Source organism: Cololabis saira, chromosome 11 (genome assembly GCF_033807715.1).
Source record: "Cololabis saira isolate AMF1-May2022 chromosome 11, fColSai1.1, whole genome shotgun sequence".
NCBI classification, from domain to species: domain Eukaryota; kingdom Metazoa; phylum Chordata; class Actinopteri; order Beloniformes; family Belonidae; genus Cololabis; species Cololabis saira.
The window spans coordinates 22,343,801-22,371,736 of NC_084597.1; the positions used below are offsets into that span (position 1 = coordinate 22,343,801).

The 27,936-nt window shown below is 41.5% G+C and overlaps 2 protein-coding genes across 2 annotated transcripts; one reads left to right on the plus strand and one right to left on the minus strand.

Moving 5' to 3' along the window:
* Positions 1 to 595: 595 nt before the first annotated feature.
* Positions 596 to 12,647, minus strand: LOC133455141 (dual specificity protein phosphatase 26). The gene is made up of 4 exons (XM_061734023.1): positions 12,398 to 12,647; positions 10,318 to 10,501; positions 8,853 to 9,064; positions 596 to 6,525 (listed from the first exon to the last, which is right to left on the minus strand). Exons 2-4 carry the CDS (start codon positions 10,494 to 10,496, stop codon positions 6,314 to 6,316), a joined length of 603 nt encoding a protein of 200 aa, XP_061590007.1. The 5' UTR covers positions 10,497 to 10,501; positions 12,398 to 12,647; the 3' UTR covers positions 596 to 6,313.
* A 3,266-nt stretch (positions 12,648 to 15,913) lies between these two features.
* Positions 15,914 to 27,910, plus strand: ddx56 (DEAD (Asp-Glu-Ala-Asp) box helicase 56). The gene is made up of 14 exons (XM_061734025.1): positions 15,914 to 15,980; positions 18,220 to 18,381; positions 18,498 to 18,652; positions 18,824 to 18,994; positions 19,947 to 20,037; positions 21,188 to 21,429; positions 21,509 to 21,646; positions 22,827 to 22,940; positions 23,020 to 23,114; positions 24,464 to 24,537; positions 24,636 to 24,725; positions 24,807 to 24,912; positions 26,564 to 26,664; positions 27,467 to 27,910. Exons 1-14 carry the CDS (start codon positions 15,924 to 15,926, stop codon positions 27,533 to 27,535), a joined length of 1,665 nt encoding a protein of 554 aa, XP_061590009.1. The 5' UTR covers positions 15,914 to 15,923; the 3' UTR covers positions 27,536 to 27,910.
* Positions 27,911 to 27,936: the final 26 nt, after the last annotated feature.

Sequence of the window (27,936 nt, forward strand, 5' to 3'; positions counted from 1 at the left end):
TTTGGTCTTCCATCCAGTTCTATAATACATCCATGGTGCAGACCCACATCTTTATCTAGAGCACAAATCCCAGGCTGGGGGGTTCCACGAAGAACCAGAGTTACAGTTCCCGAACTCTCACAAAGTTTCCCACCAGCAGATTCCCACCAAAATCTCAGTCGTAGCTAGAGTTCAGAAACAGACGTCAGTATCTGCAGAGCTTCCTCTTGCTTCCTGGATTGGCAGTGGATGTCACCCCCCCCCCCCCCCCCCCCGAAAAAAAAAAACTCACTGGGTTTGCACATATATATGCATTAGGTTTTTACCGGCATGGTATCAACCATTAATATGTGTGCAGACAAGGTAAAAAAAAAAAGTATCTGCAGAGCTGTCCGGCCTTGAGAACCCATCTGCACTCATCTCGTGTGTTTGAACTTTCTTTCAGTTTTGTAGAATTGTGTTTGAGCTAAAGTCCCACGTGGCCGAGGGGTCCGGGGGTCTTCTGGAGGTCCACATAGAGATCTGTGGACCACAGTGTGGGAAACCACTTGAGTGAATGAAGTGTAGTAATGTAATAGAAACACAGTCAACACCTCTGATAGCTTTTTACATTTATTTCAAATTACAAGTACTGAACTTATCAAAATAACATTATCAATTTGGTATTTTTCACAATCAGAAGAACAAGTTGAAGAACAGATTAAGGCATCAACATCTCCTTTTCCAGTTTCTCCTTCAGCAAACGTCAAAGAGAGTGATACAAAAATAAATTTACAAGTTTTCTGATTGAAAAATGTCTGTACGAAAACAAAGATACCAACAACGAGAAACAACGACAGACGCGGTCACAATAAAACCACAAACACAACACTTCCACATCAAACACAATGAAAATCCGGATGTTCACAGCTGTTTCCAGCTTCCTTAGAAGTCAAGAAGATCCTGATTTCTGAAGAAAGTCCAGTGAGACGGGAACTTTCTTAATCTGTACATTTGTACATCTGTACACAGACAGTTCAGTCCAAATAAATAAAACAATTCTGAAATTATAAACTCGCGAATTCACAAGAAAACATTTAGGTTTGTGTTTGGAAATGTATGAGTTTGCAGGAAAATTGTGGAAAGAAAAATCTGAATTTCTGATTTTATAAATGTAAACATCTGCAAGAGAATACAAATCTTGACTTCATAAACCCCACCCACCTATCGATGCCCAAACCGTTCACTGTGACACGCGGGATATCGACTTTATTAACATGCAAGTAAAATATATCAAGTAGAATGAGAGAAAAACACCCAAAAATCATCAAAAAAACCCCAAAATACAAAAAATCTGGTTTCCTAAAGAAAACGCATATCATGACCTGATAAACTCACAAATCCCAAAGAAGTAAACAAAATACAATAAATACACAAAACTTTATGACCTCACAAATCAGCAAGAAAAACCATCAAACTGTTTTACAAGCTTGTAAATTTGTTTTGTTTGCCAGCAGACGGAGAACGTCGGTGTCATCACAGAAGAACTTATTTGTTTCAAGTGAAGGTCATTCTGCCTGGAGGTCTGCTGGAGACCTGGAGCCTCATGTTCGAAACGTGCGGCGCACAAAAAATGTGCGTACGCCACTTTCTACGCTCACGATCGGATATTCGAAAATTAATTTGAACGTAGAAAGTTGCTTTTCACGCACACACCAAGGCTGGCGTACGCACTTTACTGAGGTTTTGTCCGTTGGCGACAATCACTGGTGATGCAGTGAAGTGCATGTGATTTTTTTGTTTTGTTTTTTTTGCACAATAGTCCTTATCTCTTTGATTCACTGTGACCGGAAAAAGTCGGATAAACCATTCTGGAAAAGATCGCGAACTAGCGGTCAGGGGGGGTACTGCACCGCGGCGAAATGGAGTGACGGAGAAGTCCGAAGGGTTCACGACGGCGTCACGGTGACAGCGTGTGCTCTGCGTTGGTTTGATGCAGAACCTTAATTCAGGCTTTAAATCGACGGCGTGGCCCGCGGCGTAGGCTTCGCAGCGACACGCACCGTACGGTGTGCGTCGCCGCGTACCCTACGCCGTAGGCTCTGCGTTGGTGTGACACGGAATCATAAATCAGCCTTGAAGGCTGATTTATGGTTCACCGGGAGCAAGGGCTCGCTGGCGGTTGATGTTGATCCGCGGACCAAACTTGTTAAGGAGCATCAAACTCACTCTTATCTACGCAGAAATAACGCTAAAATATAAAGAAGGCGTCCCAAAGTGTGATCCATGGGGAAATAGGAAACTGAAGATGTGCACGCTATATGTGTAGGCTATATACACTGTTCCCTCCACTTCTGCAGTGCAGCTTGAAAGCCCCGCCCACTGCAGCCATCGACAGTAAATGCTGCGGCTGCTGCGCTGCGCTCTCTGCATCGGTTGTGTGTTTGGCTGCGCTTTTTTTTCTTTTTTTTTTAATCCTGCACGTTAATCGCGCGTTAAAAAAATTGACGGCGTTAAGAGGACGTTAAAGCAGCACAATGTAACTTTCAGCTTTTGTTGAGTTTGGCGTCTCCTTTGGACAAAAGCGGTAGTGCTTTACCAGTAGTGTTGAAGGGTTCCTACCATGCACCTCAAAGTTACATAGTGCCAGTGAAGGCGATACAGACCCCCCAGACCATGACAGAGGTGTCATTAAACCTGTTGGAAGTTGATGTACCATCACAATGACTCTGGAAATATGATATTAAGGTGGAAAAGTTACATAGTGCTGCTTTAAGTTAACGCTTTATTAACGCGTTAACTTTGACAGCCCTAATAACTACTACTTCCTATTAAGCAAACCCAAAAACCAGTAGTATCAAATAAGTCCACGTGAAGCTTTGATTAATATCAGTGCAACAGAGTGTGGAAAAAGAAAAACATTTCTTGCATGTTGCAAAGTTGCACAGACCTGATCAGGCCACTTATCAGCTCTCCAGGAGGGGTGTCACCCCTAAACTTCTGATTGTACCGTAGGTGTGTGAACATGCTGATGTTTACAGCACTCAAATAGTCATTTCAAGGAAACTTTAAACATCCATGCTGTACAAATTCACGTATTTATACTTTCTATGTAAAACACAGAAAAAAAAAACAAATCACAGAAAAAACATGTCAAATACAACACTTGAGGTAATCATTAATAACACTTAGGAAGGTACTTGAAAGCTGGTATTTGTTTCAGTACTGGATCCTCACGAGACACCAACTTGAGTTTACTCAGCTTTGAACGCCGCTTCACCAGGCAGTTGGCAGCTTTTCCAATGGCACATCTGTGGTTTGTGTATGCTGCTGTTTTACTGCTGTTTTGAACAAATAACAGTCATTGTGAAGTTGAAGTGATACACCAGACTGGAGGATGATTAATACGGTACCACGCTGAGTCAGCTGGACTAAAGACATCACTCACAAGTTGGTCTGAGAGTATCTAATAAAAGAATACAAGAGTTGTGACTGAGAACACTGGATTAAAACCACATGCTGAACTTGTTCAGCCGTAAACTGAAAACATCAATTGGACGGTAAACTACAGTAGAGAAAAAGTTGATGCCCCTGTTTTAATCCTGTAACTTTTTTATTCTTTTGTATGTAAAATTCTTTTGTATGTATCAGGAATGACCTGATCCCAGCTGGTTCTAGTCTGGGACAAATACAAGCACAGATGAACACTATTTTTATCGTTTCCTGTACACTTTAATCCGTGTCATAATTTCAAGGAATCTTCTTCCAGGTCCGGAGGTTTAAGGACCTTAATGCTCAACGTTTGAAACCAATACGGAGGTGGACGTAGATCGCAATACGTATCATTCTCTGATTATGTTCGTCTTTTTGCATGTCGTCTGGGAGTGTGCACATACAGACGAAATAGACCACCAGACATCGTGGGGGCAGCAGTGAGTCGATTTCTGAATGAAACGAAGAAAAAAAAAGGAACTGCTGGACACCTGAAAATATTGAAAATGACCTTATTCATCATTTCTGCACCTGTGAAAAATGATAGAAAAATTATTAAATATGAACTTTGGTTCTGTTCACGGCGCTATTTCTGATCCTCCGAGAATTAGCACAAATAAAACTAATAATCCTGCCACAGTCGCCGTGTTTGCAACTTCAGTAGTTGACTCATCACTGTCTCCTGGTGGATGTGTTGCTTAGCAACCACATGAAGGCAAATGATGCACCTAACCAAGTATCAGTCATATGTACGTAGAACTCTTAGTTCTCCAGTTAACGGATCATTCATACTAATATATCTGCTCTTTTGTACCTTTGACAATATATCTGTCTCTCCTCTGTTCTTCATCCTCTCTTTCCTATCTCTCTTTTCCTGCTCCACCCGTCTGGTCTTCAGCAGGATCCAGTTCCTGGTCCAGGTTCCTTCCCCGAGGGTAGTTTTTACCTGTTATTGATTATGTAATAATTGATCAGTGGTCATGTTCTGGTCTCTGGAAAGATCCTGGAGACAACTTGTGTTATAATAGATACTTTATAAATATATAACTGAATTGAATAGTGTCATCGCTGTTGTTTGTGACATCGTGCCCTAAAGCTTTATATCACAAACAGACAGCCCGCTAGTCCAGGGCTACTTAGGCTGTTTTTTACCAACAGCAGTGACAGAAATGTGTGACAGCTAAACAACGCCTCCCATCTTTCGTGCTGCTTTAATGTCCAGAACCACGTTTGGAGATAGCCAGAGTGGCGTCACACTGCTGTCGGGCACAGTGGTGGAGGGATGAAGGTCTGTATTAACGATTGGCCAAATATTTGAATTCATTTTTGTTAAATACATAACGACAAGGCAAAAAAAACCTTTGTTGTTGTCCGTCCGAGGTTGTGTTTTCCAAATGTCTACGATCAAATTACTTAGCTTTTTAATAGATACTGTACGTTTTTACACAAAGACAACATTGGATTAAAAGGAGGGGTACTAACTTTTCCACACTTTTGCACATTTTTGACCACACTGAAATACTCTGAGCTACAAAACTGCGTTGGTTTACATCTGGGCTACAAGTACTGTACAAGCTGTTCAGAGCATTTAATAAATGTAAAAAAAAAAACCAGTAGAAAGACCTGCAGCGACCAAAACAGCGAGGATCTCATCAGTTTACTGAGACCTGAGCAGAGTCCTCAAACACTGCTTTTAAAAGAGTTTAAACTGTTATGACCCAGCAGCCTCTGACCGACTGCAGCGGCGACGAGGCGGTCAGCAGCCATGTTTCTGTCCACCAACAAACGCCGGAGACACGGCGACTCTGAAAGAAGCTCAGACACTTAAAAAAAAAAAGTTTTACACTCGCACGAGGTGTTTTTGTTCTGGCCTTTTGAGCCGCAACAACACGTCATGTGACTGTCACCTATGGGTCACATGACCAACCGAAACGAGCGCCATTGTTTCACCGGTAGGAACTGTGGCAACATAACGGGTCAACCAGCTACGACTCCTGTGAACTCTTGGGCAACGATGTCCCAGAAGCCCCTGAGGCGGAGGTCGCCTAGCGACGGGTCGCTGCAGACGCTGTTTCTCGTGGTAATAATGATGACTAGAAAGATATAGACCTGCCAGAACTGATTCCGGGACATTCAAAGATTTGGACTTATTTTAAAAAACAAACATTTCATCAACATCGGTGAGGTTTTGCACCAAAAGTGTACTGGAAATGTACAAAGTTATCAAACCTTATCTTTGAGTCTTTCCAGTCAACAAGAACAACAAAACCCTGAATATTAGGATATGACACATTTCTAATGAGTCAAACCTTTTTGAACTAGGTTAACTCGGGCAGTCATGTGACAAAGTTTTAGAAAAGTTTCCAGAAAAAAAACCAAAATTTTTTTTTGCCATCTGAACTTTAGCTGGAATGGTCTGAAGTTTGACTCGTACAAGAAACGAGTTAAAGGTCAAGTGTGTTGGATCGAGCGCCCTCTAGTGACATAAACCACCAACTGCACCAACAGAACCCCAGTCCAAACATGCAGCAAAGACATCCTAAAACCTCCCAGAGCCAGAGCTCGGGTTGAGCGTTCTGGGCTACTGCAGAGACGGGAGGTGGATCTCATAATGATCACGTTTATGCGACTCTACGATACTGAAAACAAGATATAATATTGTAAATCTGACCCATGCTGTTGCTGTGAAGGTGAGCAGGCCTTGTAAAGCCATGTCTCCCATTCAGATCTGAGATCCAGGGTCCTGCTGGACCTCAAATTAAAACACTAAACAGACACAGAGCATCCACGTTGGCAGCCTCGGGTGGCTCCGTCACTTCCCTCCATGTACCTGGCGTCTGCCCCGGGCGAGGTGCTGGTGTTTTCAGCTCTGCAGTGACGCCTTCCGGCTGTCTCTCAGGATGCCGTCCAGGCCGTAGAGCTGCCGGAGGAAGCCTCGGTTGGGGATGACGCCGCGGTGGTCTTTCACAGTCTTGATGGCCTCCACCAGAGTCAGGTTTTGTCTGATCATCAGGTAGGCCAGCACGAGCGTGGCTGAGCGGCTCACTCCCACCGTGCAGTGGACCAGCACCTTCCCTGCACCGGACATCACAGTAGTCATACGTTAGCATGCTTGATTTTCTTTGTTTCCAGCCTCAGTTCTGCACCTCGTGGACTCATTGGCGCTTGTTGAAGTTGTTACCAGTAAATATCAGACAGTCTTCTTCTTTTGGCCATTTTAAAATCATCTCTTAAAGGTAGTGTCATTGATTTTGGAGAGCTAGCAAGATTTGAAAGTGGCACCTCCTCTAAGCCCCGCCCCCTCCTCCCCCTCCCAGCTTAAATCATGTAAAAACTCTAATCTAAACGGATTGGTCCAGGACCAGAGGCTTGGCAGAGGGGGAAAGAACCAAAAAACCAACCCCCCCCCCCCCCCCCCTGTCCCATGCGCGCACTCGCTTCCAGCCCGACGTGTCCACTTCCCACGGGTCCTCCTGGGCTCACAGTGTCCCAGTGTAACCCCCTCCCTCCCCTCTGCCACGGACCCCCAGTTTGTAGTTATTATGTAGTTATTTCCAGAGCGGCTCGGTCCCGCTGTGTGTGAGAGCGGGCAGGAGAGTCGTCGGTCCGGGCTGCTGCTGCAGGACTCTCCGCCCAGCAGCAGCAGCCCACAGGGACACGTGAAGCCGCAATGAAGCGCCGCAGCAGCTCCGGCTCGGAAGCAGTATGGGGGTCCGTGGGGATGGAGACGCCTCCATCCCGGCGAGAGCGGAGAGCGGAGAGCGGGTGGCGGTGGGCTGCAGGCTCTAGAGCCACGGCTACGCCGTCTACGCCTTAAGCTGTCCAAAATGTCCTGGAAAACTGGACTCCTGCAAATGCGCGTTCCCCAAAGTTTGTGGGGGGGGTGGCTTTGGACGGAGCGCTGACGGGAGGGGGAGGAGGGGGCGGGGCTTAGAGGAGGCGCCACTTTCAAATCTTGCTAGCTCTCCAACATCAGGACACTACCTTTAAGATTTTTCTGACAGGCTTTTAACCCAGTATGAGATGTTGACTTTAACTTATTTTAAATTATTTTAATTATTTTTATATAAATCTTATTTATTTATTTTATTCTTAATTTCTATCTTTGTTGTTTTGTTTTTTTTACGTTTTTGAATCTAGTAGTGGTGCAAAGTGTATTTTATATTAAGTGCTTTATAGATAAAGTGGACTTTTTTGTTTGTTTTGGCTGTATTAAGTGTCTATTGAGCTATTTAATGTTTATTTGTTGTCATTCTGGTTCTTTCTGGTTGTATGAATATTCTCTGTGGTGGATTTATGTCTTTGGGGCTGTTGTGAGTATTACTGAGTCTTTGTGACAGTTTAGATTATTTTTAACTAAGCTTATTACATTTTTTTATAGGTTTGAAGTTTGAACTTCATAAAAAATGTTTTAATGTTTGTTTTTCTCCTTGAAATTCTTTTAAAGAGTTCTTTTAGTTGTTCTTTTAAGCTTTGGAGGTTATTTTTTAGGTTTCTCTGATCTGTCTAAACTATGTGATGGGCGTATTGAGCCTCTTTGAGGTCATTTTAAAGGGGACTTATTATGGCATCTAATACCTATTTTAAACAGGCCTGGAATGTCTTAAAAACAAGCTTTGATTGTTTTTGCTAAATAAATTAGAAATTCAGCCTCTGAGCCATGTCTTTATCTTCCCATTCTCTAACTTCATTATCTATGCGGGATTCTGAGTGGGCGGGGCTATGATAATGAGGCTCTGTGCTGATTGGTTGCCTGAATGACGCGATACACCACTATGAAAAAATGGCGGAAGCTCCGGCCGGCGGAGTTAGTTGTGGGCGTGGTTTCACGCATCAAAGGCCAACCTATGTAAATCGCGCCCGTCGTTACGTAAAGTCAAGAGCAGAATCTGAACGACTCGTAGAAGCCACATCACACTGGATGGATCATCCGGGCGGCTGTACAGACACTGCAGAATTTGATTGCTTTCCTCCTTCTCTGAGTTGGCAGGCTGAGGGGAGACCACTTTATATATGTTAAAGCAAGAGAAAACATGTTTTTCATAATAGGTCCCCTTAAAGTGTCTTTGTGGGTATTTTAGCAGTTAAGTCTGTTTGTTTTGAGTGCTTTTAGTGGTTATTCAGAATTTCTCTGTAATCATTTTTATTCCCTCTGTTGCCACATGTATCTTTGTGATTATGGTTATTTGATGACCGTATCAATAAATGTCTGTCTTTGCGGTCATTTTGATTGTTTTTGAGGTTTCTCATTGAAATCGTTTGAACTCTGTGGACTCTTCTGGAGGCCATTTCAGTCTTGCATCCTTTCCTTGTCTTCATCTGGTTACCTCCGTGTGGTTATCACTGCAGTTTCCTGTTAACGGGACATTAGGTGCATAACTTTTACCCACAGACAGACTTGCCTCCACTGCTGAGCGCTCTGTGGATGAACTCTGCAGCAGGATAGAAGTTGACGCTCATGTCAAAGGTTGGGGAGTCGTGGGCCTCGATGCCGTGGTAGGTGATGTCCATTCCTTCGTAGTACTCTGCTCCCCCACGCCACTTGCTCTGAGCGCAGTTCAGGATGTGCGTGATGCCGAGTCTGGCCAGCTCACGGCGGTCTGAGGCGATGTCTCTGCAGAGAAGAGAGTTACAAATCCATCTATTAGGCCTACTTGAAATCTCCTGGCTGCACGTAAGATAAAGATGTCTACTTAAACTCGTTCACCTTTGTACCACTCCCATAATATTAATCTCCATTTTTAAGGTTTTCTACCCCGCACCAAAATAGTAAATGGCATTCAGCCTGGGCACAGCGCCCAACCGTGACCCCTCCAGCTTGACAGTCTGAGATCTTTCTGCTGAAATAGGCTGGTTTCTCATGGAAACCAGGAGAAACCCAAATCTTCTCATTGTTTTTGTCTTGGACTTGAACTGTGACATCCTCTGGGATGCCTGTGGGCTCTGAGGCGGAGCGCTAAGGCTTTCTTTTTCTTTTTTGTATTTCTCTAGAGTATTACACATCTGATCTTGTAGTAAATTTGCTGGCACATCGTCCTCCTGGAAGATTGGCAGTAGTCTTGAATGTTTTCTACTGGTGAACAACTTTTCCTGCTATAGGATGCTCAACTCCAAATAGTTAAGAAATGGTTTCGTAATCTTTTCCAGCACGATGTGTAAAACAATCGCATCTCTTGCGATTGTTTTAGCGGCTTTAGAGGCTCGGGCTCTGGTGTTGGAACGATCTTCCGCTCTCTCTGCGTTCCATGGAGTCTGTTGACTTCTTCAAAAGGCAACTAAAGACCTTTTTATTTGTGCAGGCTTTTGCCTAATTGTCTTGGGGCTGTTATGATCGTAAATGTGTTGTCTTGGCCTTTTAATCTTAAATTTGTATGTATCTCTTAACTGTGTTTTTATTTTAATTGTGAAGCGCTCTGTGACCATGGTCTGTGAAGGGCGCTGTATAAATAAAGTTTACTTACTTACTTACTTACTTACTTACTTACTTACTTACTTACTTACTTACTTACTTACTTACTTACTTACTTACTTACTTACTTACTTACTTAAACCATTACTATTGTCTTTTCCTTTAGCACTGGGTTAACACACCTGAATGATCAGGACCAAAAAACTACCAAAACGTTTAGCGTTTACAGAGGTTTGAGCATCTGCTGATGATCAGCTCATCATTGATGACCATAATTGACGAGTGATCATCATTATTTATATGATTAGTTATCATTATCATCACATCCATCATCATTGATCAGTTCATAGATGATGATGAGGATCAGCTCATCAATAATGGTGATCAGTTCATCAATGATGGTGATCAACATCAAGTCCTCCTGCAGCTCCTGTTTTTTTGCTGAAACACAAACTCACTGATCCCCGATGTAAAGCCGCGGCCACACTTCGTCGGCGTGGTTACACGCCGTCTTGCCGGTGTACAGAAGCCTCTCCAGCTCCGACACACTCAGGTTTGGGGAGGCGCGTGAAGAATCTTTCCGGTTCGGAGACCTGGAGCTGCTCCGGGACCGCGAAAATCGAGACATGAACGCCATCTAATCTGAAACACAGAGAGGAAAACAACAGACTCATTTCAGAAAGACCCAAGAACATAAATAAAGCTGGAAAACAATAGAGAAACAAAACTAGACAACATCTTCTGTCCTATAAAAGCACCTTGAAGCAGTTCGTGCACAAAATACCAAAACGTGGAATGAAAAGGAAGAAGAAGGTGAGATAACTGATGGAAGACAGACAGTCCAGAATGTTTGGCCCAAACGCTGTCCACATCTGTGGGTTCTTTGGCCCACGTAGAGCTTTAACGGACAGGCCCAGGGTGAACCCAGGGTGAATGTTGCTGCCTGAATTCAGCCCCATGTCCACCAGAAGTGGTCCAGTGTTTCATTGTCGTTGGTCGTTGGGCCAAGCTTGGCCCTCTCAACCATGTTACAACTAGACAATGAACTCTGGGCCACATCTGGCTGATGCGACACCCAGAACTGGTCCGGCTCCTGGACTCTAGGAATGGGCGATATTTTACCGTTCACGATATACCGTCAAAAAAATTCCCCACGGTAATAGTTAGAGAAATAACAGGAATAATCGTTCAGTTGCGGCTACAAGCACCAAAATTGGCACACATACTCCTTAGGGGTTGCTCTTTTGATAAAACCATTGTGCCAGAAAAAAAAAAAGATGGCAGCCTTTTTTCAAGATGGCCGCCATCGAATATACAGTAATATTGCATTTCGCAATAAAATCCAATAGAGTTGTCCTATTGGAATGATCTTGGTGTCAAATCATAACCTTTTCACTATGTAGAATCTAAATTTGTACCCATGGACTTACACTTTGGCTTCCTTGTACCATATATCAGTCCCAGAATCCTAATATTCTGCAAAATTTGAGTTTTTTTTGTTATGTTTGACACTGGTAAAATGGATGGCAGTGTATACTTTAGTATTGTTAGAGGTTTTGTGTGTGGTTTTTTTGGCACAATGGTTTAATCAAAAGAGCAACTCCTAAGGAGTATGTCTGCCAATTTTGGTGCTTGTAGCCGCAACTGAACGATTCACCTGTTTTCTGCCTGTTATTTCTCTAACTATAAGAATTTGTCATCTCGCGGTAAAAACGATAAATTCCCGTTGATGACGTTTTTATGTAAAGCGAAGACAGCGTTAAATCAACGCACAACGTACGTGAAGGAAGGAAGGAAGGAAGGAAGGAAGGAAGGAAGGAAGGAAGGAAGGAAGGAAGGAAGGAAGGAAGGAAGGAAGGATGCAAAGATATGAGCCTGAAAGAAAGAAAGAAAGAAAGAAAGAAAGAAAGAAAGAAAGATAAATTCCCGTTGATACGTGTTTGTGTAACAAACATGGCGGATCTGAGTCATTCCAGTTTTTCAGTACAGGTGTAACTCATTTAATTGATTTTTATCAATTCAATTTAATTGGTGTAGTTTAGTAGCATTTAGTATTCTTTTAGAGCAGTGATTTGGGGTTCCAAAGACACAATGTGGTGATAGATTTATAGTTACAAAGGTGGAGTTGAATTGGTATTTTTTTTATCGTCATTTTTATCGTTATCGGGATAAATGCCAGAAATTATCGTGATAAATCTTTTAGTCCATACCGCCCATCCCTACTGGACTCTGGGCCACATCTGGTACCATAACTGAGCCGTAATTGATAAAAGTAGCCCAGATTAGACCCAAATGTGATGGATGATGATGGATCCAAATGTTTTTTTTGTGTGTGTGATAATTACAAATTTGGTGAAGATGGATTTAAAAAGTTTAACAGCACACAACAAAACATGTAATTAATAGAGGCTTTTTTGCGTCTGTGATGACGGATTCCCTATCATGAAGTCCTAACATCTGCTGTGAACAATAATTGGAGGAACAAACAGGTTGATGCTGAAAACGTCTCGTCAGCTTCGCCTCGTGACAAAAACATACCTGTAGCTTGGTTTTGGATTGAACTTGGCAGCGCGTCTCCTCGCGTTCGAGGCTCTAGAATAACAGCCAACCTTCGTGTTTCTCCTCATATCACCTTTATTTATTTTTTTATACCTCGCTGGTGTTTAACTCCGTTTTTCTCAGCGGTTGAGCTGCTGCTGCGCGGCCATGTTAGTGGGAGGAAGGATGGAGAGGAGGAAGGACGACGGTAATCCAGCTGCTGCGGTTCCCCTGACTGTCTCCCCCGTCTCCCCACCAGTCCTCCAGACGCGTCTCCAGTCAAACCATGGATAAACCCCCAGTCACCGCTGAGCCGCAGCGCTCAGCATCCCTGCACAAACCTCGCTGCTTTATTATCATTTATAGTTTCTGGCGTGGACTCGCGGACTCGTGGTGTCGATAGCCATCTAGTGGTCAAATCAGGAAACGTCAATATGAAGGAAAGGAAAACGGAAAATGAGTTTTGCGTCATTTATGAGAGTCTCGGCCGGATTATCCATACCTCTCATCAGTCAGTGAATGCCAGAGAGCCACATGAGTGAAAATAACAAATTAAAATAACATGTAAATGTTTCACTTGAAGACAATCAATGTGTATATACACTGAAAAAATGTAAAATAAATAAATGTGCTTTAATTCCCTTTTGTGTTTTCATTTAGGTTCTATTATAGGAATTACATACATAGGATGTACACAGCATTTCAGTGTAAACAAAGGTAGAGCTATCAGATTCTGAGCACCTACTTATATTTTGTAACTGGTTGACAGGTAGATATTTTAGATTTGTTTTAAATCTGTCTTAAAATGTAAGATACTGGACCTCGGTTTGGCTAGTGGGACAGCGGGTGGAAGAAAATGTCTCTTATTTTATCCAAAACTTGACAAATATGAGTTGGACTGATGTGGTCCACTTTTCTGGTCTTAGTGAGGACTGGAGCAGCGAAGATCTAACTGATCTTTTAAGGTGGACGTGTAAAGATGCTGTTACAATAATCAAGCTACTAAAGATGAATGCATGGACTAGTTTTTCCAGTTCCTGCTGAGACATCAGATCTTTCAACGTGGCGGAGACGCAATGGAGCTTGGAAATGCGAAGACGGAGGCTGGATGAAACAGTCGCAGCAGCAGGCTCTCTGCATCCTGAGCATTGCATCCATTTAAGGTTCCACATCTAGGCGAGATTATCCACATACTGAAGCGGGCGAGCACCCAGGGGCACCAGCCAATGAGGGGACACCAAATCAAATGACTAACTGGACCATATATGTCATATTTTGTTATTTTCTCTATATATTTTCTGGAAGACGAGCAAACAGGTGCAGCAGTAACCAATGATATAATAAAAATACATGAAAATAGTAATAATAAAAATACAATAGGGCCTTCGCGCTGTCAGTGCTCGGGCCCTAATAAAAAGAATTGCGTTTGAGTGAGAGTCTTAACAATTTAACAACCTTAAATCTAACAGCCTACACATTGCTATTTTATTAATGTGCTGTTCTCTACCTTCACATCAGCTCATTCAGTAGGCCTGATTGATTGTTTAGTCATGTGCTGTAATAGTTTTGCATGTAATCCTCAGACAGGCCAGATATGATGGAAATGATGATAGTTAACATGTGGTCTTACATTGACATGTGAGGTTTATTCTGATTGGAGCATCAGTGTAGTTTGGCGTTTGTAGACTCATGTCTATGGTGTTACTCTTAGTTGGTTGCTTGTCTTACATTTATTTGTAGTATGAGTGTTGAGCAGGTACTTCAGCAATACGTTAATGTAAATCTATGGTCTTTATAACCATAGTAAATTTCCCCTTTTTTTACTGTAAAATGTGGAAGGAGGGGGCCACTTCAAGTGTGGTCACCCTGGGGCCCCACACTGAGTTAATCCGGGTCTGTTTACAGTCAGTGGAATATTCTTTCGTTTTATCGGGATCAGGACACGCCTTTCACTGAATGTTAAAAAGACTGTCCACATGTTTGCTAAACAGCCGGTTAAAGCCCCTTGATTGCAACCGAGGTCATCCACTTTGGGCCCCTGAGCAAGGCCCTTAACCCTTACTGCCCCACGGGCGCTGTGCCATTGCATGGCAGACCACTGCTTCTAGTTTGACTAGAAATGGGTTAAATGCAGACACTAAAATTTCCCTATTGTGGGATTACTAAGGGAAAAATTTAATTTAATTTAATTTTAAGATCGAACACTCTGGTGTGTTTCTGGGAGGAGAGGAGCTCAAGTTGGTCACTGAATTTAAATGTGCGAGTCATCTTGGACCTAACACTCTCCTTCAGGAAGCACATCAAGAAAGTGTGTAACTCTGTTAAATATGGCTAGGCAAACTTCAGACAAATAAGAAACTCATTGACTGACAGTGCAGCAATGATGTTTTTCCATTCAATGATCCTATCAGACATTAACTATTGCCTGCCTAACTGGTCATTACCATGTTCCACAGAACTCAAGCCGATTGAATCCCTTTATAAAAAAGTACAAAAAATCTTAGACAACAAACCACATTCATTTCATACTTGTAACATTTAAAAAAAAACTTATATTTTTAAGCCTCCAAATTTTGAAAACCTTCAGATATGCATGCTCTGTGTACAAAACCCTTCATGGTCTTGTACCGCCGCTGAAAGAGTTCTTCAGAAGGAAATCTGTGGGTGGTATGAACACTCGGGCGTGTGATAGAGGGGACTGTGAGATACCGCATAGACAAACCACCTTTGGGATGAATGTGTTATCTGTTGTATGCGGGAAAATCTGGAACAGCCTTCCATCTACAATAAGGGATTCTCCCTCATACTCTTCCTTTAAGGGAAATCTCAAGGAATGCCTTAAAACATCTAAAATCTGTGATCATTAATTGTTTTATTGTATTAACTATTGCAGTGTTGTGACATTTTTAATTGTTGTTGATATTGTGTGTCGTGTAATGTTGCTTGTATCTTTTTACTGAGTCTTGCAGGGGGACTGTCAATGCAAATTAGCCTTTTGGCTACATATATATTTACATTTTAAAATGTTTATCAATGTAAAATGTCTACACAAAATAAAGTTAAATGAAATTAAATTAAATGGATTGATGACATTTGTTTAATCTATCTAAATCTAATTTAGATAGCTTTTATCTGCTATAAAACAGTGGCAATTAATTCTCCTCAAGATGTTTTTATTCAGAAGGAAATTCCTCAGAAAATATTAAGACCTGTTATGAACACCTATGTAACAGTAAAAGGTAAAAAAAAAAAAAAAAAGCTTTAAAATGACACAATAACACTTACAAACACATTTACAAACACCCTTAACTCACCACTGCTGCCATGAAAATAATCAGATAAAACATGGACAATGAACAACTATTTTCAGAAATGAAATAACGTTAAGAAAGATAACAATAATAGCTTACAATAGAACTGGAAACTAAACTGCTGTTGGAGTTCAGATATATACGAAACTGGAAATTCCGATCCGTGCGAACGCACCATGATGACGTGTAATGTCCTCGACGCACATGTGGTAGAGATGGCTGCGGAGCGTCTGCAATTTCACGAGCTCGGTTTAGACGATCGTCTGTTAAAGGTAAATAAACGAACCACCTCGGTGATAAAGTTGAAGGTAACAGTTGTTTAAGACTTGAACTTTCAGACCAAGGTCAGAAAACTGACAAGAAGTTTGAAAAATGGACTCAAGCAGCTTAAACTCTGTCCTGCAGCGATGCTGACGTTGAGAATAAAACCCAAACTACGCCACTCGGATGGCTCTTATTTACTATACTTTTTTATTTACTTTCTTATTTTCTTATTTACTTGTTTTTAAATACTTTATTCACTTTGATACTACTTATTTACTTGTTTTGATACTACATAAGTGACATAGTGCTATTATGTGATGGTGATAACATGCTGTCCCCTCATACTTGTAAGCAGTACTCGAGTTGTAAAACAAAATCAGGGGGGATGGTGGATTTTATCATATGGGGACAGATAATTTCTGCTGAATACAAATAATATAATATATTACAAATAATAGCACTGACCAAAACACCTGCAGAAATACTGCAGGAATGACATAGCAGCAGTTAAATGCAGCCTTCTGTAAGCTTTAAATATCCACTGGGCTTACATCAAATACATCAAAACACAACAATTAAAAACAGTTTTCTGAACTTATCAATATGACTCTGTCCTTCACAGGATAAGTAAAATGGATCACTGCAAAAACTCAAAATCTTAACAAAAATATTTGTCTTATTTCTAGTTAAAATGTCTCATTTTAGTAAAAAAAAATCTAATTACACTTAAAACAAGACTCATCACTGGAAAAAACAACAATTTTCACCTGTTTCAAGTAGATTTTCACTTGAAATAAGTAGAAACATCTGCCAGTGGAAAGAGATTTCTTTGCTTGTAATGACAAGATAAATCTTGTCCCACTGGCAGATTTTTCTACTTATTTCAAGTGAAAATTTACTTGAAACAGGTGAAAATTGTCAAATAAGATATTTTTCTGGTGATGACTCTAAATGTTGAAATAGCAGTAAAACCACATTCATTGATGAAATGACAAGGGATGGAAAGGAGGGATGGCAGTTTTACAGGGGGGATGATTTTGACCGTTTTTATTTCAGGGGGGATGCCATCCCCCCTCAACTCGACTACTGCTTGTATTTCATCTATTTCTAATTCTAATAACGTGATAATGTAGCTCGATCAAAACGCCATTAAAAACAAAATAAATGTATAAAATAAATAAGAGTTTTCAAAGAGATTTTTGCTTTTATCGCTGGCACCAAAGACTGTAAACAACAAAACGAAACCGCATGTGATTTTAGTTCAATGTAAAAGGTTATTGGAAAAAAAAAAGTTGTGTATTTTGAAAGAATTGGAACGGATGACGTTGAAGTTTGCTTCTGAATTCCTGTATTTTGTAAATGGTAACGATTAGAAAACAGTTCCTGATATGCACAACCTTTAAAAAGCCCGAAGTCCCCGGTACAAGGGTCAAAGTAAGTCAACCAGGTACACATAGTAAAGTACTGTATCTTTAGTATATTATATTTTTGAACGAGATGTTCTACAGGTGTAAATAATTAAACTAACTTCAGGACCATCTAGTCGCTATTATTTCAAAATAAAGGTCTTAACCCACGGAATTTTCCCAAAATCAATTTTTTTTTTCACGTAGGTTCTCATGCAGCTTCACTTTTTTTTTTTCATGTTTGTGTCATCTGATGCCACTCGGTGTTTGAACCCCGACCCAGTTAAAGATCCCAGAGGTCCGGTTATGTGACTTTAATCTTTGTTGGTGAATCTTGGAGAAGGTAAATGTTAGGTTTAGGCACGTAACATTTGTATCATCAAACTCTCTGGAGACAAAGAAAGACACAAACACGATTAGAATTTACTTGCAAGGAGAGCAGTCGAGATTTGTAAGATCTCCAACATACTCTGATTTGTCTCTGCTGCTTCCTTGCTTTTATTCACTCTGGGTGTACCCTAGTTTACATAGCTGACTGTGCCCCTAAAGGGAGGGGGAAAGGGAGTGGTCGAACTCAGTGTACAGGTATAGATTGTTGTTGTTTAGCAACAAGAAGTTTCCTCTTCTCTGCAGATTTCTGCTTTATGCTGACAAACAGGAAACTTCTTGTGCAGCACTTTTTAATCACTTAACACAGCATTGTTTTATCAGTGTGTCACAGGCATAAGCAAATTATCATACGTTCTGTTAATAGCGAGCATGATAACTTACTACAATAATTCCAACAGTAAACGTCCCACAGAGAAAATGAGCTTTGTTTTCTCCCATCATCTTGATGCAGGCGGTCGCAGACCTGGGCTGGTCCCAACCCACCCTGATCCAGGAAAAGGCCATCCCGCTGGCTCTGGAGGGGAAGGACCTTCTGGCTCGAGCCCGGACCGGATCTGGGAAGACTGCGGCTTATGCTATCCCCGTCATACAGCGTATCCTGTCCTCCAAACAGGTGGGAAGCAAACAGACGCGGCCGCTAATGAAAGCTGTCCTGTCTGTTACTCCGGTGGGCCCAAACCTCTTTTTCATCCCGTCGGTCCTCGCTGACTCTTATGGGTTTTTCTGCAGAGCGTTCGTGAGCAGGCCGTGAGAGCTCTCGTCCTGGTTCCGACCAAAGAGCTGGGCCAGCAGGTCCAGACCATGATGAGACAGCTAGCGACGTTTTGCTCCAGAGACGTCCGGGTGGCTGACATCTCCGGAAAAGCTGATGTGTCGACGCAGAGGTCAGTGTCGTAACTGGTTGGTGGTTCGAGGGTCTGCTGGCTTGGGTTTGGAGTTGGTTGCCATCTCCAGTTTGACCTCTAGATGTCAGTAATTGTTCTGCATTAAAATAAGAGGGGATGCTCTGTCAGCGTTGATTTTGGGGTGACTGATGGTGTCTCATGTTTGCACAGGCCCATCCTGATGGAGAAGCCTGATGTGGTGGTCGGTACGCCGTCCCGCATCCTGGCCCACCTCAACGCTCAGAACCTGGTCCTGCACTCCTCGCTGGAGATGCTGGTCGTAGATGAGGCAGACCTGATCTTCTCTTTCGGCTTCGAAGATGACCTAAAGAACCTGCTGTGGTGAGATTGACAGTTTTTGACCTCTGGTTGCTCGTCAGGAAAATAATTTCAGAATAAACCATAAAGCTTCGAGTTTGAGTTTCCTCAGAACAGAAGCAGCAACGTGTTTGAGTTGGTTCAAAGTAGGGCTGGGGATCAATTCAAATGTCAAGAATCGATTCGATTCCGATTATTAAGATTCAGAATCGATTATCAAGATTTGATTCGATTCAGATATTGATTTGGGTTACTGTTATTAAAAGTGTTTTTTGAGCTGTTGCATGAATTATATGATTGTAGTTATGCAAAATATTACTACTAGTATCATATTGAGATTCAACAGCAAGTATTGGCAGTTAATGATGCTGTAAGGAATCAGCTTCCAGAATGCTGATAGAACTGCTTTCAGAAACATTGTGTGGGTCAGAATGATCAAACAGATCCAGGGAGGAAACAGAGACGGATGAAATCGGTTTTATTTTTTCCCACATTCCGTTTTTATTTGTTCCATTTTCGGTCTATTTTGGTTTTTAATTTTTGAGCATTTGGTTTTTAGCATTTTTTGCAAATGTAACCCCAAGACAGTATATAAAGTAATGAAATATAGACAATTTATGCAATTATAACCTAACACTTTAATGTTTTCATACCTTTTAAACATATTTAAATGAAAAAACATGGCACCAGTTATTCTCGTGTCCAACAAAACATTCCTTTTTTGGGGATAAACAAAAAAATAACCAAAAGTTGTAAAAAAATAATAATAATACATAAATAAAGAAAAGAAAAGGAAAAAAAAATCGATCTTTAGACATATGAATCGATTTTTAGGAATTAATATAAGAATCGATTTAGAATTGGGAAATCGATTTTTTCAACACAGGCCTAGTTCAAAGACTCTTCCTGTCATCTTTGATGTTTGTGGAGCTTCGTGGATGTTAACAGACTTGTGTTGATCTGCTTGCTTCGACAGTCATCTTCCAAAGATCTACCAGTCATTCCTGATGTCGGCAACGTTCTGCGAGGAAGTTCAGGCTTTGAAGGAGCTGCTGCTTCACAACCCGGTATGCTCTCCGTCCTCTTTCGGCGGGGACGTTTGTTCCTGCAGGATCTCATCGCGTCCTCCGCAGTGGAGATGCTTAGAAACAGCAAACGGCCGGCTCTCAGATGTTCGTATTTGGTTACGTTTTAGGGCTCAAACACAGCCTCGGGTAAAAAATTGAGACAGACCTGAAGTACCTGAAGAGACTCGGACTAAAGTTGTTTGTTGTGAGTAAAGTTGGGTCCATGACTGCTGGTCTCAGTATCTCTGGTTTCTCCGACAGCCAGGCTGAAAGGTGGCTCAGTCTCCTCCCCTTTAGGGGACGCTGCAGCTATGCCGTTTCTGGATGTCGTCGAGTTTTATTTCTCAGTGAACCGAAGCTTCAGAAATGACGTAATGGCCCGTTAGCATTGTCAGCGTTAACGCTTTTATTTAATCAAAACGGTCTAACTTTTTTTTCCAACACCAGATTAACGTATCTGTAGTATCTGTAGTATCTGTAGAAGTATGACCCTCAGCTCAACCCGCAGTGTACAGAACCAATATGGGCTGCAGCTGTAACCTTCGGTCACGTGACCTGTTGGTTCCCTTAGACTGTAAAACACATCAACACCTTTTTCTTTGTATGGCGGAGACACGCCCCCCAGAAGTCAATCAAAACGATACGCCTCATTAATGAATGTTCTCATTTAAATTCAGCTGATGTGGTCAAAACAAATGAAGCGTTCAGGGTCATGATGAGAAATGAAACGCTAAAATCCAAAGCAGTAAATGTGTTTTTTAAAAGTCAGAATCATTCCGGCCAACATCAGCTGTTGGTTGCGGGACAAAAGTTTGTCTCCAGAGCTTCAGGACAGGTTTTTGACATATACAACAAAAGTTTAAAGTGAATATAATGGTCTGCTCGGGTTTTACTGTCACTTGAAAAAGATATTTTTTAATGAACGTAACATAAGAATATCCGTCCTCCGGTCCGGGTCCCTCTGGTGAATCCAGAGTCGATGTTGTCCGTCTGGGAACAGCAAATTGTCATCGGCGACCGTGGCGTTGAAGGGGTTGGTGAACGCAGCTCAGAGGGTTCCCGTGTGAGAACACAAAGAAATTGTGGCAGCAAGTGTGAAGATGAGCGCCGGGTCCTGCTGCCACTCATCTTTACACGCTTGTCTCCTCAGGTGATTCTGAAGCTCCAGGGCTCTCAGCTGCCGGACGGCACCCAGCTGGACCAGTACAGCATCACGTGTGAGGAGGAGGACAAGTTCCTGCTCATTTACACGCTGCTGAAGCTGCATCTGGTCCGGGGGAAGACACTGGTCTTCGTGGGAGCCGTGGATCGCAGCTACAGGCTCAAACTGTTCCTGGAACAGTTCGGCATTCCCGCCTGCGTCCTCAACTCCGAGCTTCCTGTCCAGTCCAGGTGAGAGCTCGTCTGACCCAGAACATCCGGGCCATCAAAGGGAGCTGGTGTTGAGATGCTGCCACGCTTGTTTCCGCAGGTGTCACATGATCACGCAGTTCAACCAGGGCCTCTACGATTGCATCATTGCCACGGATGAGCAGAGCCTCGTCGACCCTGCTGGGTCCTCGCAGACCAAAGGAAAAGAGAAGAAGAAGGGCACAGAGAAGGGAGGGAAGTGAGTAAAGATGCACCTGTGTCCAGCGTAGGGATGCGCGGTATGGACTAAAAAATGTATCGCGATCATTTCTGGCATTTATCCCGATAACGATAAAAATTACGATTTAAAAAAAAAGAAAAAAAAAAAAAAAAAAAGAAAAAAAAAAAATATATATATATATATATATATATATATATATATACCAATTCAACTCCACCTTTTCAACTATAAATCTATCTCGCTCTCAGATCCGCCATGATTGTGAATGAATTTTTCTTTCTTTCTTTCTTTCTTTCTTTCTTTCTTTCTTTCTTTCTTTCTTTCTTTCTTTCTTTCTTTCTTTCTTTCTTTCTTTCTTTCTTTCTTTCTTTCTTTCAGGCTAATTTCCTTCTTTCTTTCTTTCTTTCTTTAAGGCTAATTTCCTTCTTTCTTTCTTTCTTTCTTTAAGGCTAATTTCTTTCTTTCAGGCTAATTCCCTTCTTTCTTTCTTTCTTTCTTTCTTTCTTTCAGGCTAATTTCTTTCTTTCAGGCTAATTCCCTTCTTTCTTTCTTTCTTTCTTTCTTTCTTTCTTTCTTTCTTTCTTTCTTTCTTTCTTTCTTTCTTTCTTTCTTTCAGGCTAATTTCCTTCCTTCTTTCTTTCTTTCTTTCTTTAAGGCTAATTTCCTTCTTTCTTTCTTTCTTTCTTTCTTTCTTTCAGGCTAATTTCTTTTTCTTTCAGGCTAATTTCTTTCTTTCAGGCTAATTCCTTTCTTTCTTTCTTTCTTTCTTTCTTTCCTTCTTTCCTTCTTTCTTTAAGGCTAATTTCTTTCTTTCTTTCTTTCTTTCTTTCTTTCTTTCTTTCCTTCTTTCTTTAAGGCTAATTTCCTTCTTTCTTTAAGGCTAATTTCCTTCTTTCTTTCTTTCTTTCTTTCTTTCTTTAAGGCTAATTTCCTTCCTTCCTTCCTTCCTTCCTTCCTTCCTTCCTTCCTTCACGTACGTTGTGCGTCGATTTAACGCAGAACCATAAATCAGCTTTACACAAAAACCTCATAAACGGGAATTTATCGTTTTTGCCGTGAGATGACAAATTCTTACCTGAGGAATTTTTTTGACGGTTTATCGTGAACGGTAAAATATCGCCCATTCCTAGTCCAGCGGCGTCCAGGTCTCTGAAGATCACAACCACCTGGATTTAATCTCTGAACCTTGTGCTTCCAGGGCTAAGGACAAGGAGTACGGCGTCTCCAGAGGCGTGGACTTCCAGAACGTTGCTAATGTGATCAACTTTGACTTCCCGACCTCTGTGGAGTCGTACATCCATCGAGTGGGACGGTGAGTCCGGTCTAGACGGCCCTCGTCCTCTCAGTTTGGTCCCTTCATGTTCTGGAGCGATAACGTTTTGTTTGTGCAGGACGGCGAGAGCAGACAACTCCGGCACCGCCCTGTCTTTCATCTCACACACTGAGCAGGATCTGCTGGCAGAGGTGGAGGAGGCTCTGAGTGGAGGTAACCCAGACCCAGGCCTGCTACATTACTCCTTACAGGGTTCCTACGGGGGCTTGAAATCCTGGAAAGTTTTCAAGGCCTGAAAAGTGCTTGAAATTATAACTGTGTCTTTCACAAAATTGGGATAAGGCTGTACAGTTTAGTTATTACAAGAAGAAATAAAATCAGTAAGATGAAACAAAACTAGATGTTTACAGCATGATACAATGTACATAATTGTGATTAAAAAAAAAAAAATATATATATATATATATATACACATACATATTCCTGTAGATATTTTACCCCAGCGATAAGGTGCTTGAGAATTTGAAAATGACCCTTTAAAGTGCTTGAATTTGACCTTGAAAAATGTGTAGGAACTAGGGCTGCAGCTATCGAATATTTTAGTAATCGAGTATTCTACTGAAAATTCCATCGATTAATTGAGTAATCGGATAAAACATATATTTGTTTAGTTAAAGAGCAATTATAAATATACATAAGATGTTAGATGTTAATTGACATCAAGACTAAATGATATAATACAGTAGGTTCATGGTTGTGCATTTAAAAACCCTGAACTTACACCAGTTGACCAAATTCACTGCCTTCACTCAAAAAACTAAGGATCTTACCAAGAATTGTTCTTATTTCTAACCTTTTTTCTGACATTTTCTGCCTTTTTCTTTTAGTTAAAACTATAGCGGGAACAGAGGTTTATGTACCGGGTAAAGGCTGATTTATGGTTCCGCGTTACAACAACGCAGAATGGCGCACGTCGCTGCGTACCCTACGCCGTACCCTACGCCGTACCCTACGCCGTACCCTACGGCGTAGCCATGGCAACGCCAGCCGGACCGCCGCTCTCCGCCCTCGCCGGAGAGCGCCGTAGACTCTCTGTCGATTTAACGCGGAACAATAATTTTGGCTTTAGAGGGGGAACATATAGGAGAACGGACCAGAAGAATATGGCGTGGATTAAAAATAAAAGTTAAGCACTGAACTACATGTGTCTCCCGTCTGGGCCATTGCAGACTGCCTGAGCATGGCATGTTACAAAACAAACATATCCGCCGCCTCTTTCTTCCCCCTTTAACGTGCGCAGCGCATGGATGTATGGCGCAGCGTCAGCGCGTTGTGTCGCATTAAATGGGGTCCGGGCGTAATACGAGGATTTGAGCTGGTGAAATTAAACGAAAAAAAATAATAAATAAATAAAACGATTCCTCGAGGCAGAGAAAATTCCTCAATCATTTTTTGTAATCGAATTACTCGAATTATTCGAGGAATCGTTTCAGCCCTAGTAGGAACCCTGTTCTTACCTTCTAACGGACCAAATATTCTCCCCGGTCTTTTGTTTTGTCTAGAAGACGGCACTTCCACTCTGAAACCGTACGAGTTTAAGATGGAGGAGATTGAGGGCTTCAGGTACCGTTGCAGGGTAAGTTCCTCCTCGCATCCTCTCAGAGCAGTGAAGACGTTTTCTTGGTGATTGCGCGGCCACAGCTAAAACGTCGTTGTCGTTTCTCTTGTCGACAGGACGCAATGCGAGCAGTGACGAAGCAGGCGGTGAGGGAGGCCAGGCTGAAGGAGATCAAGCAGGAGCTGCTGAACTCTGAGAAGCTGAAGGTGAGAGACGGCCAGTGCCAGCGTAAAAACCAGCAGAAATGTTCTCTGGCGGTCCCATGACGAATTTCTGCTCTCGCACAGACGTATTTCGAAGACAACCCTCGAGACCTGCAGCTGCTGAGACACGACAAAGACCTTCATCCTGCCGTGGTCAAGCCTCACATGCGGAATGTCCCCGACTATCTGAGTAAGACGCCAATGCGGCGACCTCTGAACAACCTCCAGGAAGACGTCGACTGATCAGCGACTGAAGTTTATTTTTTTTAATCTGACAGTTTTGGACAATCTTCAGGGTTTTTTTTCTGTATTCGTATAAATCTAAGAGTTTGATGTAACAGGTCGTCTCTTAAAAAACTAAACGATAATGTATTCAGCAGCAAGAAAACATGTTTGTTAAACTTCACAGATACTTGGACGTAGCAGAGACGTGAACATAGCAGAACCAACATTTACAGCAGCATCCGCGCTATGAAAACGCGTTGCTATAAAGGGACACATAGAAACAACTAGGGCTGTCCAACTTAAAGCGTTAACGACGCGTTAACTTAACGTTCTCTTAACGCCGACAATTTTTTTAACGCACATTTAAAAAAAAAAAAAAAAAAAAAGTCTGGTGAACTGAAAGATAGAGAATGAAAAGCGACTTTTGAACAGCAAGTTCCCTTTCAAAAAGATGCCAGATGGTTCGCTGGACAAGACTGAAGTTATTTACATGTACCATCGATTTGAAATTAATTACCATCGAAGTACGTTGAGTCTCAAATACCAGAGAGCGCAGCGCTGCTCCGCCCCCCCCCCCCCCCCCCCTCGTCAAAATCAGACAACGCTGGATAGCAGCTTGCAAAAAAGGACGAATCAAATCAAACTTTGATCCCACTTGGGAGAAGGGGATATTTTTGAGCCTTTTATTTTCCTCCGTATGAAGTTAGACATAATTACATGGAAAATTTTTACTGACCAATGCACTTCTTGTACAATGTTTGTGATGCATATGGTTCATTGTTTTACTTTGAGCTGCTTAAAAAAACAAGGAATCTTAAGTTAGTCTTTACAAGTGTAAAGTTGGGGACTACATTGTGTTTGTATTTATGAAGGAATGTTACATTCAGGTCAAAAGCCTTTTTTGTGGCAAGTTGAATAAACATTGGCATAAAGCAGCATATTTGCCCTTTCTCATGTTGTTAAAGGGATTAAAAAACATAAAAACCTTGAGGTAATTTAGAACAGCACAAAATGTGTGAATACATTTGCAATTAATATGCGATTAATCGCAGTTAATTACAGAAATCATGGATTAATTGAGATTAAAAATTTTAATCGTTGGCCAGCACTAGAAACAACTAATCAAACAGTTTGTGACGACTGCAGATCAGTTCAACAAGTTCAGCAGATTTTCTGTCTAAAAGGAAAGTTTTATTCATCAAATCAAAAGAATTTATTCTGTGAAGCCAAAGAAGCGAGACATTTCTTCTTCTTTTTAAAAAGTTACTGAACATGAACCATGGTCTTTAAGCAGGACCCTGAGTATTAACAAGTTTGTTAACAGATGCTCCAGTCTGTTAATCAGCGAATAACTCTCTGATGCTGGCCACATCAATTATTGATGGATGGTCAAAAATAAACAGAAGATGTCTGCGTAGTTGGTTGTCCAACCGATTCCCCCGCTGAGCTCCATCTTATAATACATCTGAACCTGCAGCACCGGCTGCTACCGGTGACCACGTTTCCTTTCTCCCCCCAGTCACATTCACCGCTGTCATCTCGTTCATCTGGTGATGCTCCAGGCCTGCAGAAACTCACACTGCCCCTGACTGATCGTTTACTCTAATTTCCTACAGTTCCCGAGACACTGAAGGGGACAGGGAACCCGCTGTCAAATAATCGGAGGAGGAGGAGGCTCAAATCCAAACCAGACGGAGTCCTGAGGAGCAGCTTCAAGGTGAGTCAGTCGAACATCTTCATCCACTCGTGGAGATTGGTCTGTGTTCTGGTGCCAGTTAACTGAAAGCATGTTAAAACTCAGAGGTGGATGAGAAGAAACAGGTTTTGTGTTCACAGATGAACGTTCCTCTGACGTCACTTATTTCTGTTCATCAGTAACAAGTCTTTTTTACGACGGAGTATTAGGGCCAAACTAAGACAAAAAAAATTGGAAATTACGAGAATAAAGTCATAATATAATGAGAATAAAGTCGTAATATTACGAGAATAAAGTCGTAATGTTGCGAGAATAAAGTCGTAATATTATGAGAATAAAGTCGTAATATTATGAGAATAAAGTCGTAATATTATTAGAATATAATTTATGAGAACTCTAACAGGAAGAGCTTCTTCTCCCTGTGTTAAAATGAGGAATATTGAGCATCTTGTGAAGTTATATTTATATATTTATAATATATTACGACTTTATTCTCGTAATATTACGACTTTATTCTCGTAATTTTACGACTTTATTCTCGTAATATTACGACTTTATTCTCGTAATTTTATGACTTTATTCTCGTAATATTACGACTTTATTCTCGTAATTTTACGACTTTATTCTCGTAATATTATGACTTTATTCTCGTAATTTTACGACTTTATTCTCATTACATTATGACTTTATTCTCGTAATTTCCTTTTTTTTGTTTTTTTGTTTGGCCCTAATACTCCGTCGTACTTTTTTACAATTTACAAAGAAAGAAAACAGATTTTATCCAGACCAGGACAAGCTAACACCCCCATTTTGTGTCTGGCAGAAGAACATCCCGGGAAAGAACCCACTGAAGAGCTTTCGGTACAAAAAAGGCCACGCTGGGAAGTCCTAGGTGCTGGAGTCCACCCGGATGACGACGGCTGGGCTCCAGGAGGCACTACGGGACGGATACGACCCCGAGGACTGGATCATGAAGTTCTAACTCTAGGTGGACCACAGATGACATGGAAGGGATGATGAACTTGCGTTGAGAGACTGCTGCGGGGACTACGTGTCACACGTCACAATGTTTGGAGATGTTTATTAGAATTAAATAATTCCTAAAAGTCTTGTGAACCAGGAACGTTGACTGGATGAAACCTGAACATTTAAAATGGAAACATTTAACACCTTTGATCACCTTCTGAAAACATTGTTGTCAGTTTTACTGTATTGTATCCTTGGTTTTATGAAAGGCTATTAGAAATAAAATGTATTATTATTATTATTATTATTATTATTATTATTAGTAAT

Bases quoted from the DNA above. Each gene is read 5' to 3' on its own strand.
- LOC133455141 (XM_061734023.1), bottom strand. From the start codon at position 10,496: ATGGCGTTCATGTCTCGATTTTCGCGGTCCCGGAGCAGCTCCAGGTCT. The intron at 9,065-10,317 runs GTGAGTTTGTGT...TCTTCTCTGCAG, and splicing joins CGGCTTTACATCGGGGATCA to AGACATCGCCTCAGACCGCC. The intron at 6,526-8,852 runs GCAAGTCTGTCT...TGTCCGGTGCAG, and splicing joins CAGAGCGCTCAGCAGTGGAG to GGAAGGTGCTGGTCCACTGC.
- ddx56 (XM_061734025.1), top strand. From the start codon at position 15,924: ATGGCTGCGGAGCGTCTGCAATTTCACGAGCTCGGTTTAGACGATCGT. The intron at 15,981-18,219 runs GTAAATAAACGA...ATCTTGATGCAG, and splicing joins TAGACGATCGTCTGTTAAAG to GCGGTCGCAGACCTGGGCTG. The intron at 21,430-21,508 runs GTGAGAGCTCGT...TTGTTTCCGCAG, and splicing joins GAGCTTCCTGTCCAGTCCAG to GTGTCACATGATCACGCAGT.